The following is a 13,935-nucleotide window of genomic DNA, read 5'->3' as shown; positions in this document are numbered from 1 at the left end:
AAACGACCGTGTTCGAGTGATTTTCTCGTCCTCGCGTGGAAGACTCGGTGAGCTCGGCGTCATGTATAATGTTACACAGAATCAAGGGTTGCCTGTAATTTGGGCAACACAATATACTGTAAATACATTTTGGCATTTTCTCGGTCACGCAGCATGAGCCACCTATTGTCTTGTCTGGACTTGATCGTTCAATTCCTCATGTTACGTGGCCTGTTACTGTTTATCTACCTGCCCTGACGTCGAACGCTTATTCATAAGTCATACTCTTAGACAAAACCTCTGAGTGCTAGAGCTGGCAGCCAGCATGGACACCAAAGTCCGGGTACTCAGGTCGGCCTGACCGACTTCGGTATCCAAAGCCGCCACCCAAGTGGTGATTCTCATCAACCTGGTTTCAAACGTGCAGAAGAGCTGGTACCTCGTGACCTTCTTGAGACCAGATCGGCTTCATCGCTCTTCAGAGGCCTGACAGGTGGAAAGGAAAGCTGCCGGGATCAACTCTCGGCGAGCCTTGTCTTCCTATGCGCGCCGAATTTGGTCAAGGTGAGACTTCGCCAGGTGATTAGTCGTCACGGCGCCCAGAGCGGCATCGAGCATGTCGTCAGCATCTCCGTCCATTCTATCCTCGATCCTGCGGTCATTATTTACATGCTTCGCAGTCGCTAAGGCGCCGGACGGAACAGCTTCTTTGCCTTTTCGTCTGGATCTTAGTGCCCCTTTTGGTGTTTCGGCAGACTCTTGTTGTTGGATCACAGGCTCAGTGCCCTCGAGTTCGAGATCGTCCTCAAGAGCCCAGAACTCCATAGCACGACTCAGCAGTGTGCCTGCTACACCACCTCCACCAGCATCTCCACCGAGAACACGGACAGCCTCATGCAAAGCCATCACAGCCTCTCTTGTTCTGCCACCCATGCTGAGTAGGACTAGTCCTCGGCTTGTGTGAATGCTTCCGATCAGGTTTCGCTCGTCATAGCCACTGGCGGCACCGCTTGGGCTCAGACCAGTGCTTGTTCCAGTAAGGCTAAGGTTGGCGAACGCTGTCATGCCACGACCTGGCTCAAACGCTGAAGCTGGAGCAGCTCCGCCTGTCGCGGTTCTAAGGCACTCGTCAAACTCGGCAAGGGACTCCTTCAATCTCCCCAAGCGTCTGAGTGCATGCGCCAAGTTGGCTCTTGTTGCGACCCAGGCGCTCATGTTACAACCCAGCTCCGAAGCCAGCTCAAGAGCCTTGAGGAAGAGTTTCGCAGCGGCTCCAAGGTTGGCTTGGTGATACAATATGACGCCGACTTCGTTAAGCACCAGAGGGTCACCACCAACGTTACTACTGTTGTTGAATATCCTGGTCCCGAGATCCTCATCTGTGCCGTTCTTGATTGCCCCACTACTCATCTCAAATGCGGCGAGACAGTACTCCCACGCGAGTTGCATATTGTTCAGAGCAAGATGCTGCATCCCGAGAAAGAGCTGAGGCAGGTGGCTGCCTTGGAACAACCTCGCCGCGGTGGAATATGCCGCAATCGCTTGATCATGTTCGCCTTCCGCAGCAAATGTGTGCGCAAACCCAATCCAAGCTGCAGCAGAATGTGGATCCATCAATGATGCCTTTGAGAAGAATCGACGAGCTTCCGCTATTCGAAAGGTGGACAGATAGTAGGTGCCAATGGCGAGATAGGTGTAGGACTCATGGGGCGCGTGGGTTGACAGAGTGTGGGAGAGATGGAACAGGGTGTTATGTGATCCAGTCTCGTAGAGGAGTGCGAGGTGCAGCGGATATAGGCGGGGACTGTGACCGAGAGAGGCATTGGTATTACTTGATGAGGTGTCTATTGCATTGTCGGCGTTGTTCTGGGAGTTCAGAATGCTGGTCGTGATTGCCAGAGCTTCGTGAAATCGGCATTGTGTATAAAGAGTCTCCGCACGAGTGAGTAATAAGTCGGGATTCGAGGCAAGGTTGTAATGGGTCGAGAGGGTCTCTGTGGCGTTTGCGAGAGTGGCAGGCGAGGAGTATTTGGACAGTCGAGTCGTGTATAGCAGCTTGGTGAAATGTGCAGCTTCCTGTGCCAGGGACTGATCGTCAATCCGGATGGACTCGAAATCCAAGTCTTCCAAGAACGCCAACTCCTCAGCAGGGGTCAGCATCGAGTTCTTCATGAGCTGTTCGAAGGCTTCGAAGCACTGTACGTCTATTCGTACTGCATCCTTGTAACAGTCTCTTGCTCGGTCAAAGGCATTTCGTTTCGCGAAGCACAGCCCTCGAAGATAGCACATGCCCGCCTGAAATTTGAGTTCTTTTTCTGATTCCCTGTCTCGCTCCCGTTCCTCGCTGAGTTCTATGCGGTCTCTTTGAGTCTTGCCGCCTCTTTGAGTAACATTTTTCGGACCATGACCGTTGATATGTGCAAGTTTCCTCCGAGCATTGTGGGAGGTAGTGATTAGGTGTGTAGGGTTGTCCTCCCCCAGAATCGTAAGGGCTTGATCATATCTGCCTTGTTTGATGTAGCAGTGAGCAGCCAGATATCTGCATGACAGGCTTCGAGTGATGAGATCTTTTCGTGATAGTAGGGCGAGGGCACGCGTGAAATTGTTGTTTCCAAAATGTACTTGGGCTAGCCAGAAAGCGTCGGCATCATTGTCTTCGTATGAAAGTCAGCCTGAGCCCAGAAACAGGCTTGGAGCACTCACATACTGGTCAAGGCGAGGACTTTATCACCGATATAAATTGCAGCATCATGTTGACCCTTGTTCAAGGCATCTTGTCTCCATGTCCGCAAATACTTGTCCATGGCTCACAAGTGCCTCGCACAAGTCGAGTCCATAGGGCAGCAGTCAGACACTGGTCAGCCCGACAGAAGTCCTTGAGGGTATGAAGCGAATGGAAGGGTGCTGCGGTTGTCGTCTGGAATTATTTACTTTGTTGACATCGACTCCAGTCGCGCTTGTATGCAGATGCAGATGTTAGCGAAGTGTGGGGGAAGCGGCGCGCATTTCAACAATCTTTACTCCAATTCGCTGCCGCTCATACTGTACTTCTTCTTAGTGACTCCCAAAAAGTTCGCCGTCTATCTAAGAATCTCTTCGTTTCCGCCAAATTACTCAGAGGCCCTGCTGCTCGTCTTTGTTGTTGAGATCTTTCCATATTAGACACGAGATACTCTTTCGACCGCCAACATGTCTGAAAGAAAGGTGCTTACGAAGTACTACCCACCCGAATTCGACCCCTCCAAGATCACTCGTACTCCCAAACATCTGCGGCCTACAGGACCTAAGACCATCCCAGTGCGTTTGATGGCGCCTTTCAGTATGAAGTGTACGTCATGTGGTGAATATATCTACAAGGGCCGCAAATTCAACGCACGGAAAGAAACGACAGAGGAGAAGTATCTCAACATCAGTATCTACCGTTTCTACATCCGCTGCACGAGATGTAGTTCGGAAATCACCTTCAAGACCGATCCCAAGAATATGGACTACACCTCCGAAAGAGGAGCCAAGCGAAACTTCGAGTCTTGGCGGAACCCAGAGAGCGCCGAGTTGCAGGAAACTGATGAAGATCGGCTGGACAGGCTAGCGAGAGAGGAGGCTGACGAAGAAGAAAATGCCGAAAGGAATGCGATGGAAGAACTCGAGGATAAGATGGAAGAAAGCAAGAGGGAAATGCAGGTTGCAGATGCCTTGGACGAGATCATGCAGAGAAACGCACGCATCGAGAGAGGCGAGAAGGGTGGCAAGGAAGACGAGGCTCTGGCTCAGGTCAGAGATGTTGCACAAGAACAGCGGGAAGCGCAGGAAAGAGAAGACGCCGAAGCGGCGAGAAGAGCGTTCGAGATTGCAAAAGCCCAGCAGGCCGGACCAGAGGAAGAGGTGGAGATCGAGTACAAGGCTCCCAAACCACTGGAGGCACAGAGGTTGATGCTGCCTCCTCCTTCCTTCGAGAAAGTCAAAAGGGCGAAGAAGCCCTTGGTTCCTGGGCTGGTGCGCAAGACTGAGCCACCCCCGCCAGCGCCAGTAGTTGTGCAAGTCAAGCCAGCAGGTCTTGGCCTGGGTGATTACGACTCTGATGACGACTGAATGAAGCGGTAGATTTCGCGAACACTTGAAAGCAATCGCAGATTGCTAGCCTATCGGTAACACAACCGCCTGAGACGATATGCTGTGAATGTTCTCTACTGGATTCAATCTCCTTTACTGGGTGGATGGCCAATTATGTGGGTTGTGGCAGGAGTGAACTAAGGACGCCAGCGACTTTTGACCGCGTCGATATCGTCCAGGAGAGCGCTTCTCCCAGGCTTACCACAGACCTTGCGGCGGCAATGGTATGCTGTCCGCCTAGGGTGGAAGACCCTGATGATGACTATGGTGATGGATGTCATGCGGAGGATCAACACCTTCCCCATTCTCAGCACATCAGGGCTGTTTCAACGAGCACCCAGATTTGTCTGTAACAGCGGACCAGAGGCGGGAAAGCTGACGTTGCAGCTGGTGGACCAGACGTACAGGATTGATACGATGGGCATATGGACATGAAGGCACTCATCGGAAGTATCACTGCTTCAACTTGTGAGTCGTGCGCTGGCAAACCCAGACAGGGCCTCTTGACCAGGTTCGGAGGAGCCCAGCCATCTGCAGAGGCCCTATGACTTGGCTGACTTGGCTGATTTGTGTCATCTGTGCCGGGAGATCACAATGAAAGGAGAACCTTCTGCTCGTGGTCTCCCACTCATGCTCAATATCTAAAGGCGTCTTCGGACGATGCTCAAAGCATGACATTCGATCATTTCGTTCTCGCCAAAAGAAATCCATCCATATCCTTTGACCCACAAGTCTGCATGACAGTGGCTTCGACTCTGTCGTCTTTGGCGACTATCTCGACCAAATCCTGCACGGTGGAGTCCTTTTCTGCTGAGCCCACGGCGCCAATCTCCAATAATTGCCGAACAACATTGTCCACATATATCACGCTGCCCTTTCCGTTCGACAGCTTGACTCCCCAGTCAAAATACGCAGCCTGATTATCCCAATCGGCGTCGATGAAGGTAAAGTCAAATCTTTCGCGCTTGCCCTGGTCTATCTCCTCTGCAAGACGTGGCAACACATCAAGTCCGGCACCAAGAAGAATCTCAACCTCCTCGGGCACTTTGACTCCCGCGTACTCCAGGTTTTCAATGGCGACATCTCGACGCTGTTTGTTGATTTCAATACTGGTAACTTTGCCGCCTCTGCCCTTGATGGCCTGCGCGAACCACAGCGCAGAATAGCCTCCGAGAGTACCTAGTTCGAGGACGTTTTTGGCCCCGGATATGCTCGCCAGGATGGAGGTGAACTTTCCCTGGGCGGGTGAGAGGGCAATCTCTGGTATGCCATGGGCTGTGCTGTTGGTATAGGCGTGTGCAAACGCCGGGGTATCCGGGACAAGGCGAGACTCTGTATACTGGGCGACAGCCTCAGCATGGACAATATTCTTGGTGGACATTGTGAGAGTGTAATCTGTCGTGTATGGCAGAAATGAGACACAGAGACATCCATCTTATCTGATGCTGTGTGGTCGCTTTTATAGCTTACATGTATCGGCCGATGAGCGGAGTTTTCGCTATATCGAAATCCGCGACCTGAGACTGATGCAGAATCCCTGTCGTCAGGCAGCAGTCTTGTATCTTATCTTCGCGCAACAGTGACCTCCATTGGACAGCGGTATGAGTGATTATCATATCAGATGAATGTATATCTCGCTGATGCGTGAACACCTGCAGATGCAGGCACCAGCAACGTACCGCTTGACCATTATACGCAACTCAGAACCTGAATGGCTGAATCCACCTTCTCCTTATCCACCCAGGACCGACATCGAAAGGTTAACCAGGTCGGTGGTGGAAACAACACGACATGTTGATCAGCCAAGGTAGGATACAAGCTTCTTCGCTCTTGCACTAGTTGAAAGCTTGTGCTCGCCCTCATGTAATCCACGCAATCCCGAGCTTCGATGGGATTGAGCGCTCCTCCCGTACGGAGTGATGCGGATGAATTCTCAGCCTCGCACGGGATAGACGAGGCTGAGTCTTGAAGCGTGCTCACAACTTCGCTCATCAGACTGACAACTTTCCATCACAGCCTTGTGCAATATCAGAAACAACCCCTCTCCATCCCCAGATAACCTCACCATCCATACTGGAACAAATATACAACACCTTCGTCCTGATGATGTCGCCTTGAATAAAATTAAGTCTACGCGAAGATGCACTCGGACAAAGTTCGTCCGATAGCGCGAGAAAACCACGCAAATGTAGGTCAGTGGCTTGCTCGTCCAAAGGTAGATAAACAAGTCCATCCCCCCCCGGCTTCTTCCTTCTCTTTCTTCCTCCTCTCTGTCGATTTGGCGCCTGGAGCAACACCAGTATACACTCTTCCGCGATTTTTACTTGTCCATCCTACAATCGTCGACCATTGCAACAACTCTGCAAGGTCTATCACGCTCCATCATGTCGACCACCTCTACCACCCCGGAGGCTAACGCCCAATACCCAATGATCAAAATGTATACCAACCACGGCTGCGGCTGGTGCCACCGCGTCCACATCACTCTGAAAGAGCTCGGTCTTCCATTCGAAGAAGTCTTCGTTGACCTGGACAACCCACGACCAGAATGGTTCTTGCAGCTCAATCCCGTAAGTTCTCGCCCTCCACAGTCCGTTTCGCAATCCAATCCAAACACCCCATCTGTTCGACCATACTGTTTCGAACATCACGCACTATCCACCGTCCACACCAACGACTAACTCCCATCCAAGCGCGGCCTCGTCCCCGTCTTCCAATACACCCCGAAACCCTCTTCACCCACCATAACCCTTACCGAATCTGCCGCCATCGTCTCCTTCCTCACCGACCTCTACCCATCCCACCTCCTCCCCTCCATCACACCCCTGGGGACATCGCCACCCTCCTCAGGGGCCACATCCGCAGCACACCTCAAATACCGCATGACCTTCTTCACAGACACATACTTCACCAAGATCAATCCCCTGATGTTCAAACTCGTCGGCGCCGACCAAGGCGCCCCACAATCCAAAATTGTCGACGACATAATCACCCTTCTCGAGACAGAAATCGACCCCCTTCTCGTCGATGCAGCGCCATTCTTCGGCGGGAGCCAGAAGATTACAGTTGTCGAGGTAAGCTTCTCCCCCACCCCCTAAATACCCCTTCCCTTATGCCCTTCCAGAGCTAAGTTCTTAGGCAATGACCACCCCATTCACCGTTCGCCTCTACGACTTCTCCAACGACGAGATCTTTCCCGCCAGCCTTGCAGAGCGCATGACCGGTCCCACACTACCCAACTTCTCACGCTGGGTGAAGCTGTGCATGGAACATCCCAGCCTCACAGAGCCCTGGGACAAGGAGTACTACGTGCCACGGATCATCGAGCGTCTGCCGCTGGCGAAGAAGAAGTATGCTGCGCACTGATAGGTATCAGCTTGAGTAGAGGGAGGACCATCTCAATCTTACTGACGATTTGACTACTATAAGCACAAGAGTCATATAAATAGAAGAAATCAGTAACACCATATCTTCTACTTAGATCCCCAGTCCTGACTGAGGTGCTTACCTAGGTATCGTTCCCCTTCACTTACTGTTTGGGGATGCCTTGAAATCGTACTGTACCTCCCATATGCTCATTATTTGACTCTGCGCTTACAACCAGCCAATACCACAGCTAGCAAGGACGTGTTAACGAACAGAGGACACTTTCTTTGGGGCTGGACTTTGTAGAATCACACCTGCATCAATATTCTGCCTTGCACAGTATTCATTGCTATCAACAAGCTCTCCCTTTTACTGTGAACTATCGTCAAACCGCTACATAGCAGACCAACGACACACTTTCTTTCCGCTTGCTACCTGCCATCCCAACGTAACAATCATAAAACCGCGATCACGTAAACCATCCTGCGACATCCATCCCATGCCGATCCCGTGCCGTGAGGCTAGAAGTGTATAATCATTTTTTCGTGTAATTTCCATCATCATTGTCGCTCAGCAATGTAAAACATCCTCAACCAAGAAAGCTCAAGTCTGAACGGAGCTGTCCGTCAGACTTTGCCTTCACAATACGCCACTGAGGACAACCTCTTTCTATGTACGTGACGACATGCAAGACTTGCCAAACAACCACGCCCACCATACGCGCCGCTTACTGAATGCCGCCGGCTTGTGACATATCAATCCTCATCCTCTGCTCAGGCTCCAAGCTTTGATAGTATCTCTGAGCCAATGCCGCTGTGTCTGCCTGTTGACTGATCGCCGCAAAAGGAGACTTATACACCGTCGCCGCATCCTGGTGTTTCTTGATATAGTACCCTGCCACACGACCCCAAAAACCACCCCGATTTTGCCAGTCGGTCAATTGCTTGGGGATCTCATGATCATTGAGCTGCAGTCCACTTATACCAACGGGGCGCTTCTCCAGACTCTCCACCAGCTGCGTCGAGGGCCGAGCCATAGGCGGATCCGGAAATTGGAAGTTGTGCTGCGCAAGCATGTTGACGTTACTCAGAGGATCGTACATGGATCGCTTGGGAAGATAATGGTTTAGCGGGAGTGAGTTGGCTGGAAAAGGCGCCAGATCCATTGTCATGTCCATGGAGAATGACCGTTTGATGCCTCCTGACATCGATGGGGTCATCATCTGTTGAGTCTGGAAGCCAGAGAAACTACCTCTTGCAGATTTGTGGCCTGCACTAGATCCAGGAGGACTGATCTGTGTGGCATTGGGATTAATGAATTGAGGAGGATTTTGTGGGTCGAGCGGTTGAGCCGGACTCGCAGATGAGCTCGAATGCATATAGCTGTCATGCTGCATTCTCGGGCTGGGCAACATATACGAGCTGCTGGGTCTACTCCCCGGGGGTGACTTCTTCTCAGCCTCTTTCTGTGCCTTGATCTGATCCGGGCTCTTGAACGGGTAGGCAGGATTAGAGATCCGTCGTTGGCGTTCGACCTCAGCTGATGGAGGCGGTGGTGGTGGTTGATTTGCGGCCGCACGAATGCTCTCCAATCTTGGTGCTTGATATGAACCGCTCATCCCGGTACTGCCTGGCATCTGACTTGGACCCATCTGATAAGGAAATTGTTGATGCGGTTGTTGGACAAAAGCAGGAAATGGTACAGTCGAAATTGCAGGCGTTTGGTACGCAGTCGGTTGCGCTGGCAGCATTGGATTGACACCCATAGGCTGAGGTGTTCCGAAAGTCGACCCCATATTTGTGGCATTAGGGTTCATCCAGTCATTGCTATAATGATACTGCTGAGGTCGATTGTTGGCATTTACTGTTGATGGTCCACCGTAACGCGTATCGGTTTCCATTGGATCGAAGCTGGGAAACTGCTCGTATTGTTTCAACGGAGGCAATGACGGATCATTGGACCACTCCTTCATGTGCTTAGCATGTTGAGATGCTTGCTGTTGAAATTGTCTCTGTCGTTGGACGGCGTCCAAGTCAATTCCGATTCCATGCTGAGGAACGGTGTTGGCCCGCTCAGCGGCGTCCAATTGTCGAGCCTTAGCTTGTTGCCGTTGAAGAATGCGTGCCTGCTCATTCAACCGAGCCTCTTGGCCAGTCATAATGTCGCGATATTGTGACGGTGAAGGTGATGATGACGGCTTTATTTGAGCAGGGTTTTGAACACGTGCGACTTTTTGTACAGGTGCGGCTGTCTGAGCAGGGACAGCTTTCTCCCAACCAACATTTTGGGTCAGGTTTTGTTTCGTTCCGCTGAAAATTCCAGGCATTGGAGGTGACGGATTTTGGGCAGCAAACATGGTTTTCCTCATGTTTGCCATTGCCGCATTTCTTGCCGCCACGTTGATCATAGGGTGGGAGGCTGCGAGAGATTGGCGTTTGGGTTGAGGTGGCGGTGCCATGACGGCTTTGGGTGGAGTGACAAGGTCGAGGAAGTTTGACGCTGGTTCATGTACGCGTTTGTCAGGATCAGCTGTGTAGTGAGCCTTCGCATCAGATGAGGTTTCACCAATATAAAGCCACAACTGCTTGTCTTTAGACAGATTGACAGGCTTCTCGTCTCGGTTGACTGGAGGCTCGGACGAGACAAACTCGGCCCATTCGGTTCTAGGCTCTTCTGTAAAGACATCACCAGCACTTGGCTTCTTTTCGGTAGATTCTGGAAGCGATGCAGTTTTGCCCTGAAGGTCTTCCGGAAGGTCAAGCGCGTTTGCGGACGGTCTCTGTAGACAGGAGGTTGCGCTGTCAACGAAGAGGATTGAGGTAGGGTCGACTTCTTTGACAGTTTTCAGGTCCGGCACAACCTTGACCAAAACAGCGTCTTGGCCTTCGTCGAATGGAGCAACCACAAGCCCAGCCTCAATATCGTCGGAGTTTGTCGCCTGGAATTGAATCAAATCTCCCTCCTTGAGGTTGAGCAAGAATTGCCGGAACTCTGCATTCTGCCAGCAGCTGTTCGCATGGTTGCAAGCGGAGAGTTCACTGGTAATCCTTGTCCGCTTGACAGTACGATGCAGACGACACCTCCAGTCGAACCCAATGTCACGATATTCCACGCCTTCATGCCAGACAGCGATCTCTCCCTTGTCGACTTGGACACCGGCTTGCATAGCACAAGTCGCGTGATAGGACTTGGCGCATTTGGCCGAGGAGCATTGGAAGCACGATCCTTTCTTCTGCCGACATTCGTAGCACTTGAGCTCCATACGAGCTTTGCTGATGTTCTCGACATTGTAGACCATCTCTTTGCCGTCTTGGATGGCAATATAGGTCTCTGGCAAATACATAGCGCAGGTTCTGTGTGCTCGCTGGCCATGTGTGGTGGGCAGAAGTTCTTCCCAGGAAAAGTCGTTCGGACACAAACAGCACGGTTGGTTTTTGCTGACTTTGCGAATTCTGATGAGCTTTTTGGCTCGTTTGTTGGCTCCAAGGTCCTTTGGGGCACGCTTCCTCTTTTGTGGTACTTTGACCTTGCCACGATCACTGCTTGGAGGCGTGGGTAGATCCGTGGGCTCATCGAGTTCATCTTCGTCATCGGTGACTTCGACCTCTTCGTATTCTGGAGTGGGTTCCCCATTCATTCTCCGAATGAACCAGTCGACGTCAATGAAGACACTATCGGCTTCACACTGGCACTTGCGGGCAGTCTTGCCATATTGCAGCCAGTCATCGATTGCAAAATTCACAGATTCTGCACAGTTGTACCCCAGATTGTAGCCGGAATGATACCCAATTGGGAAAGTTATAACGAACTGGCCTTCGCGGTGGACAACCTTGTTGACAGTGACGTTATACTTCGATTTCAATATCGATGGCGAGACCAAGTATGTCTTATGGCGAAGGAACTGGTCACAAGCCTTTGCATCTGAAGACCACAAGGATTTCATGGCTGTCTCGAACTTCGGAGCATCTTTCTGAGATATGCTGTACCACTGCTTTGGTGCTCCAAAGTGGATGTAGTTGATGCTGTAAAGGTCCACATCTTCAAGATGCCATGCAAAGGTTGCCCGCCACATCCCGAGATACAGATAAGCCGTGTTGACACCAGGAATAGGTTGCCCAAGCAGGTCCAAAAGATTGGGCAATTTGGCGACATTCCATTCCTTTGTGTCCTCGTCGAAGAGTGATCCGGGCATGTCTGCAGCATACATTGGATTACTGAAGTTGAGACTCTTCCAGTACTTTTCTTCAAGCTCCTCACAACGCTCGGCTGTCCATTGATCCTGGTCATATACGCGATAGTCGAAGTCCTCGAAGGCTTCTTCGTCAATCTCGTCGTTGGCCTCCTGAGCGGTTCTCAGTCTGCGAGAAGCAACAGTTGTCTCCGCACCTTTGTTCCCAGCGTCTTTCTTCGCTGTTGTCGTCGACTTTGGCGGCCGTCCTCTCGGCCTTCCGGGCTTTTTGACGGTCTTTTCTTTCGTTGGTGTGGGTTCTACTGCTTCGTTCCCTCCATTCTCGCCTTCTCCTCCATCCAACATGGCCGGCTTGACGTCCGGACTGGTCGGCGTGGGCGGAGCGCGTAGAGTCGAGTCTTGTTCAAGAGGCTCCCTCTTGATGTTCTTTGGGGGTCTCCCTCGTCTCTTGCCTGTGGGTGGTGTCGAGGATGGTTCGGACTTTCGATTTTTGATGCTGCCACGCCCGATCAATTTGTCCGCATTCAAGCGTTTCTCGCCACGTCTTGCGGGCGGTTGATTTTCTGTCTGTTCACACACGGACTTCCATTGCGGCAGGTTGTAAGATCGCATCTTCTCGATGTTGCGTTGCGTGTAAATTCCTTGCGCACCATGAAACTCTTGCATGATGGGGTTCTTGATCTTAATGGATTTGATTTGACTGTCGAGTGCCTTGCGGGCACGTTTCCTGCCAACCACGAATCAGTTCTTCTGTATGAGCAAAGGCATGTTTCCTGAACGCGTGGATCGTTCGAGGTGGCTCGGAGTAAGAACGTACCATTCTTCAGGAGGGTCGATCAGCACTATGCCTGATTGCATACCATAAGGATTCACGCCTTTTACGTAGCGCTGAAAGTCTCTGAATTGTTCCATTGTCTACGCACTCGTTAGCTCTTTCATGTCCTGCCATTACAGGCCACCAAGGGCTGGGAATGTCGCATACTGGTTGGAAGATAGGCACGCCATTCTCGTAACGATCAGGCTTCACCTCTGAGAATTGTTCGGCCTCTGCTCCCGCACGAGCGGCTTCTTCGAATCTCATTCTGTTTTCTTCATCTTCAATATCGTCGCCGAGATCGGAGAGGGATGAACTCGAGGCTGCGTCATCGTCCTTGTGGCTGGCCTCGTCGGTGGTAGGAGGAGTATGGACTTGAGGAGGGAGGAGAGGCTCGGTCATGTCGACGTGTTTGTTGAAGGCAGCGGCACCGAGCCCGTCCTGAAGTGCCAGGGAGGGCATGGTGACTGCTGCCATCGTGGGAGCAGGAGTGGTGAGGAAAGGCTATGATAGGGTCGGCAGATGGATCACGATGGAGTACGTGGCAAAACACATGAATAGAGAGTCGCTACAGGAAGTCGCGACCTCCAGCCACGTCCAAGACACGAATAACGGCGAACAATCGTGGTGAAGTCGAGAAGTATCTTGTGAGAGATGGACTGGCGCAGGGACTTGACTCGCTGTTCTGGACGGAGGTCCTTGACATCGGCAGCTAGTCCTCATCAGGTCAATGGCTTGGCGTGACTGCTGCAAATAATTCTTGTCAGACAGGTGCGCCCCCGTCATGCTACTTGCTTGATGTCTGCGACTGACTACGAGGTATGTAGAAATGGAAGGTAGATCTACTCAGGGCCATCTACAGGTCATCTAGCATAAGGGCCACTTCTGCCTAATGGTGAAATAATGTTTTTTCTATTGTAAAGACTGCCGAGTCCAATGTCGACGAGTTTTCTGGGTGAAGACAGCATATCCAAGTATCCCTGTCAGACAGTTTCACTTTCCCCCAACGCACCTACTGGCTTATCAGACCACTGCGTGCCATACATCCCTGCACGCGGGCAGTTGCGTCACGAGCCCATGCATCGATAAGTGTAAACAAGCACGGCAAGCAATAATGGCTGTGCGGCCAGGGAACCGGACTCTACAGACATCATACAACAACCGTCCGAATGTGTGGTGAATAAATGTAGCTATAGATGGGTATATGGGATGATGAATATCGTTACCTCGAAAGATTCTGCCGTGCTTGTGTCATACCTGCAGCTATCATCCCACCATTGGCTCGGTTGTTAATCATCCAGGCACAAACACGGGCCGGTTGGCTTGAAAAAGTGTCATGCGAATCATCGCACAAGATGCCATCGACTTTTCTTCTGCCAAATCATTCAGAACATGCATATCTCACAGATTGCCATCCTGCATTCGTGCCTGGACATCTCGAAATCAATCCCAGTGTCCCACGACCACGTGTTGCACT

The 13,935-nt window shown here is 51.5% G+C and overlaps 5 protein-coding genes across 5 annotated transcripts; 2 read left to right on the top strand and 3 right to left on the bottom strand.

Moving 5' to 3' along the window:
- Positions 1-31: 31 nt before the first annotated feature.
- On the bottom strand, positions 32-2,929 carry EDD37DRAFT_637285 (anaphase-promoting complex component APC6). The gene is made up of 2 exons (XM_062817044.1): positions 2,687-2,929; positions 32-2,633 (listed from the first exon to the last, which is right to left on the bottom strand). The coding sequence occupies exons 1-2, from the start codon at positions 2,781-2,783 to the stop codon at positions 520-522; spliced, it is 2,211 nt and encodes a 736-aa protein (XP_062668082.1). The 5' UTR covers positions 2,784-2,929; the 3' UTR covers positions 32-519.
- A 93-nt stretch (positions 2,930-3,022) lies between these two features.
- On the top strand, positions 3,023-4,206 carry EDD37DRAFT_510218 (uncharacterized protein). Its single transcript, XM_062813598.1, has one exon. It carries the CDS (start codon positions 3,169-3,171, stop codon positions 4,066-4,068), a length of 900 nt encoding a protein of 299 aa, XP_062668081.1. The 5' UTR covers positions 3,023-3,168; the 3' UTR covers positions 4,069-4,206.
- Positions 4,207-4,648: 442 nt separating this feature from the next.
- On the bottom strand, positions 4,649-5,592 carry EDD37DRAFT_510220 (O-methyltransferase-domain-containing protein). The gene has a single exon (XM_062813599.1). The coding sequence runs from the start codon at positions 5,468-5,470 to the stop codon at positions 4,772-4,774; it is 699 nt and encodes a 232-aa protein (XP_062668080.1). The 5' UTR covers positions 5,471-5,592; the 3' UTR covers positions 4,649-4,771.
- A 767-nt stretch (positions 5,593-6,359) lies between these two features.
- EDD37DRAFT_637283 (thioredoxin-like protein) lies at positions 6,360-7,731 on the top strand. The gene is made up of 3 exons (XM_062817043.1): positions 6,360-6,659; positions 6,783-7,163; positions 7,228-7,731. The coding sequence occupies exons 1-3, from the start codon at positions 6,474-6,476 to the stop codon at positions 7,453-7,455; spliced, it is 795 nt and encodes a 264-aa protein (XP_062668079.1). The 5' UTR covers positions 6,360-6,473; the 3' UTR covers positions 7,456-7,731.
- Positions 7,732-13,226, bottom strand: EDD37DRAFT_637280 (jumonji domain-containing protein 2). The gene is made up of 3 exons (XM_062817042.1): positions 12,627-13,226; positions 12,462-12,559; positions 7,732-12,371 (listed from the first exon to the last, which is right to left on the bottom strand). Exons 1-3 carry the CDS (start codon positions 12,933-12,935, stop codon positions 8,183-8,185), a joined length of 4,596 nt encoding a protein of 1,531 aa, XP_062668078.1. The 5' UTR covers positions 12,936-13,226; the 3' UTR covers positions 7,732-8,182.
- Positions 13,227-13,935: the final 709 nt, after the last annotated feature.

This window comes from Exophiala viscosa (genome assembly GCF_022695815.1).
Source record: "Exophiala viscosa unplaced genomic scaffold EDD37scaffold_9, whole genome shotgun sequence".
Lineage (NCBI taxonomy): Eukaryota > Fungi > Ascomycota > Eurotiomycetes > Chaetothyriales > Herpotrichiellaceae > Exophiala > Exophiala viscosa.
The sequence above is the reverse complement of the archived record's forward strand: the minus strand, read 5'-3'. Positions and strand labels throughout refer to the sequence as shown.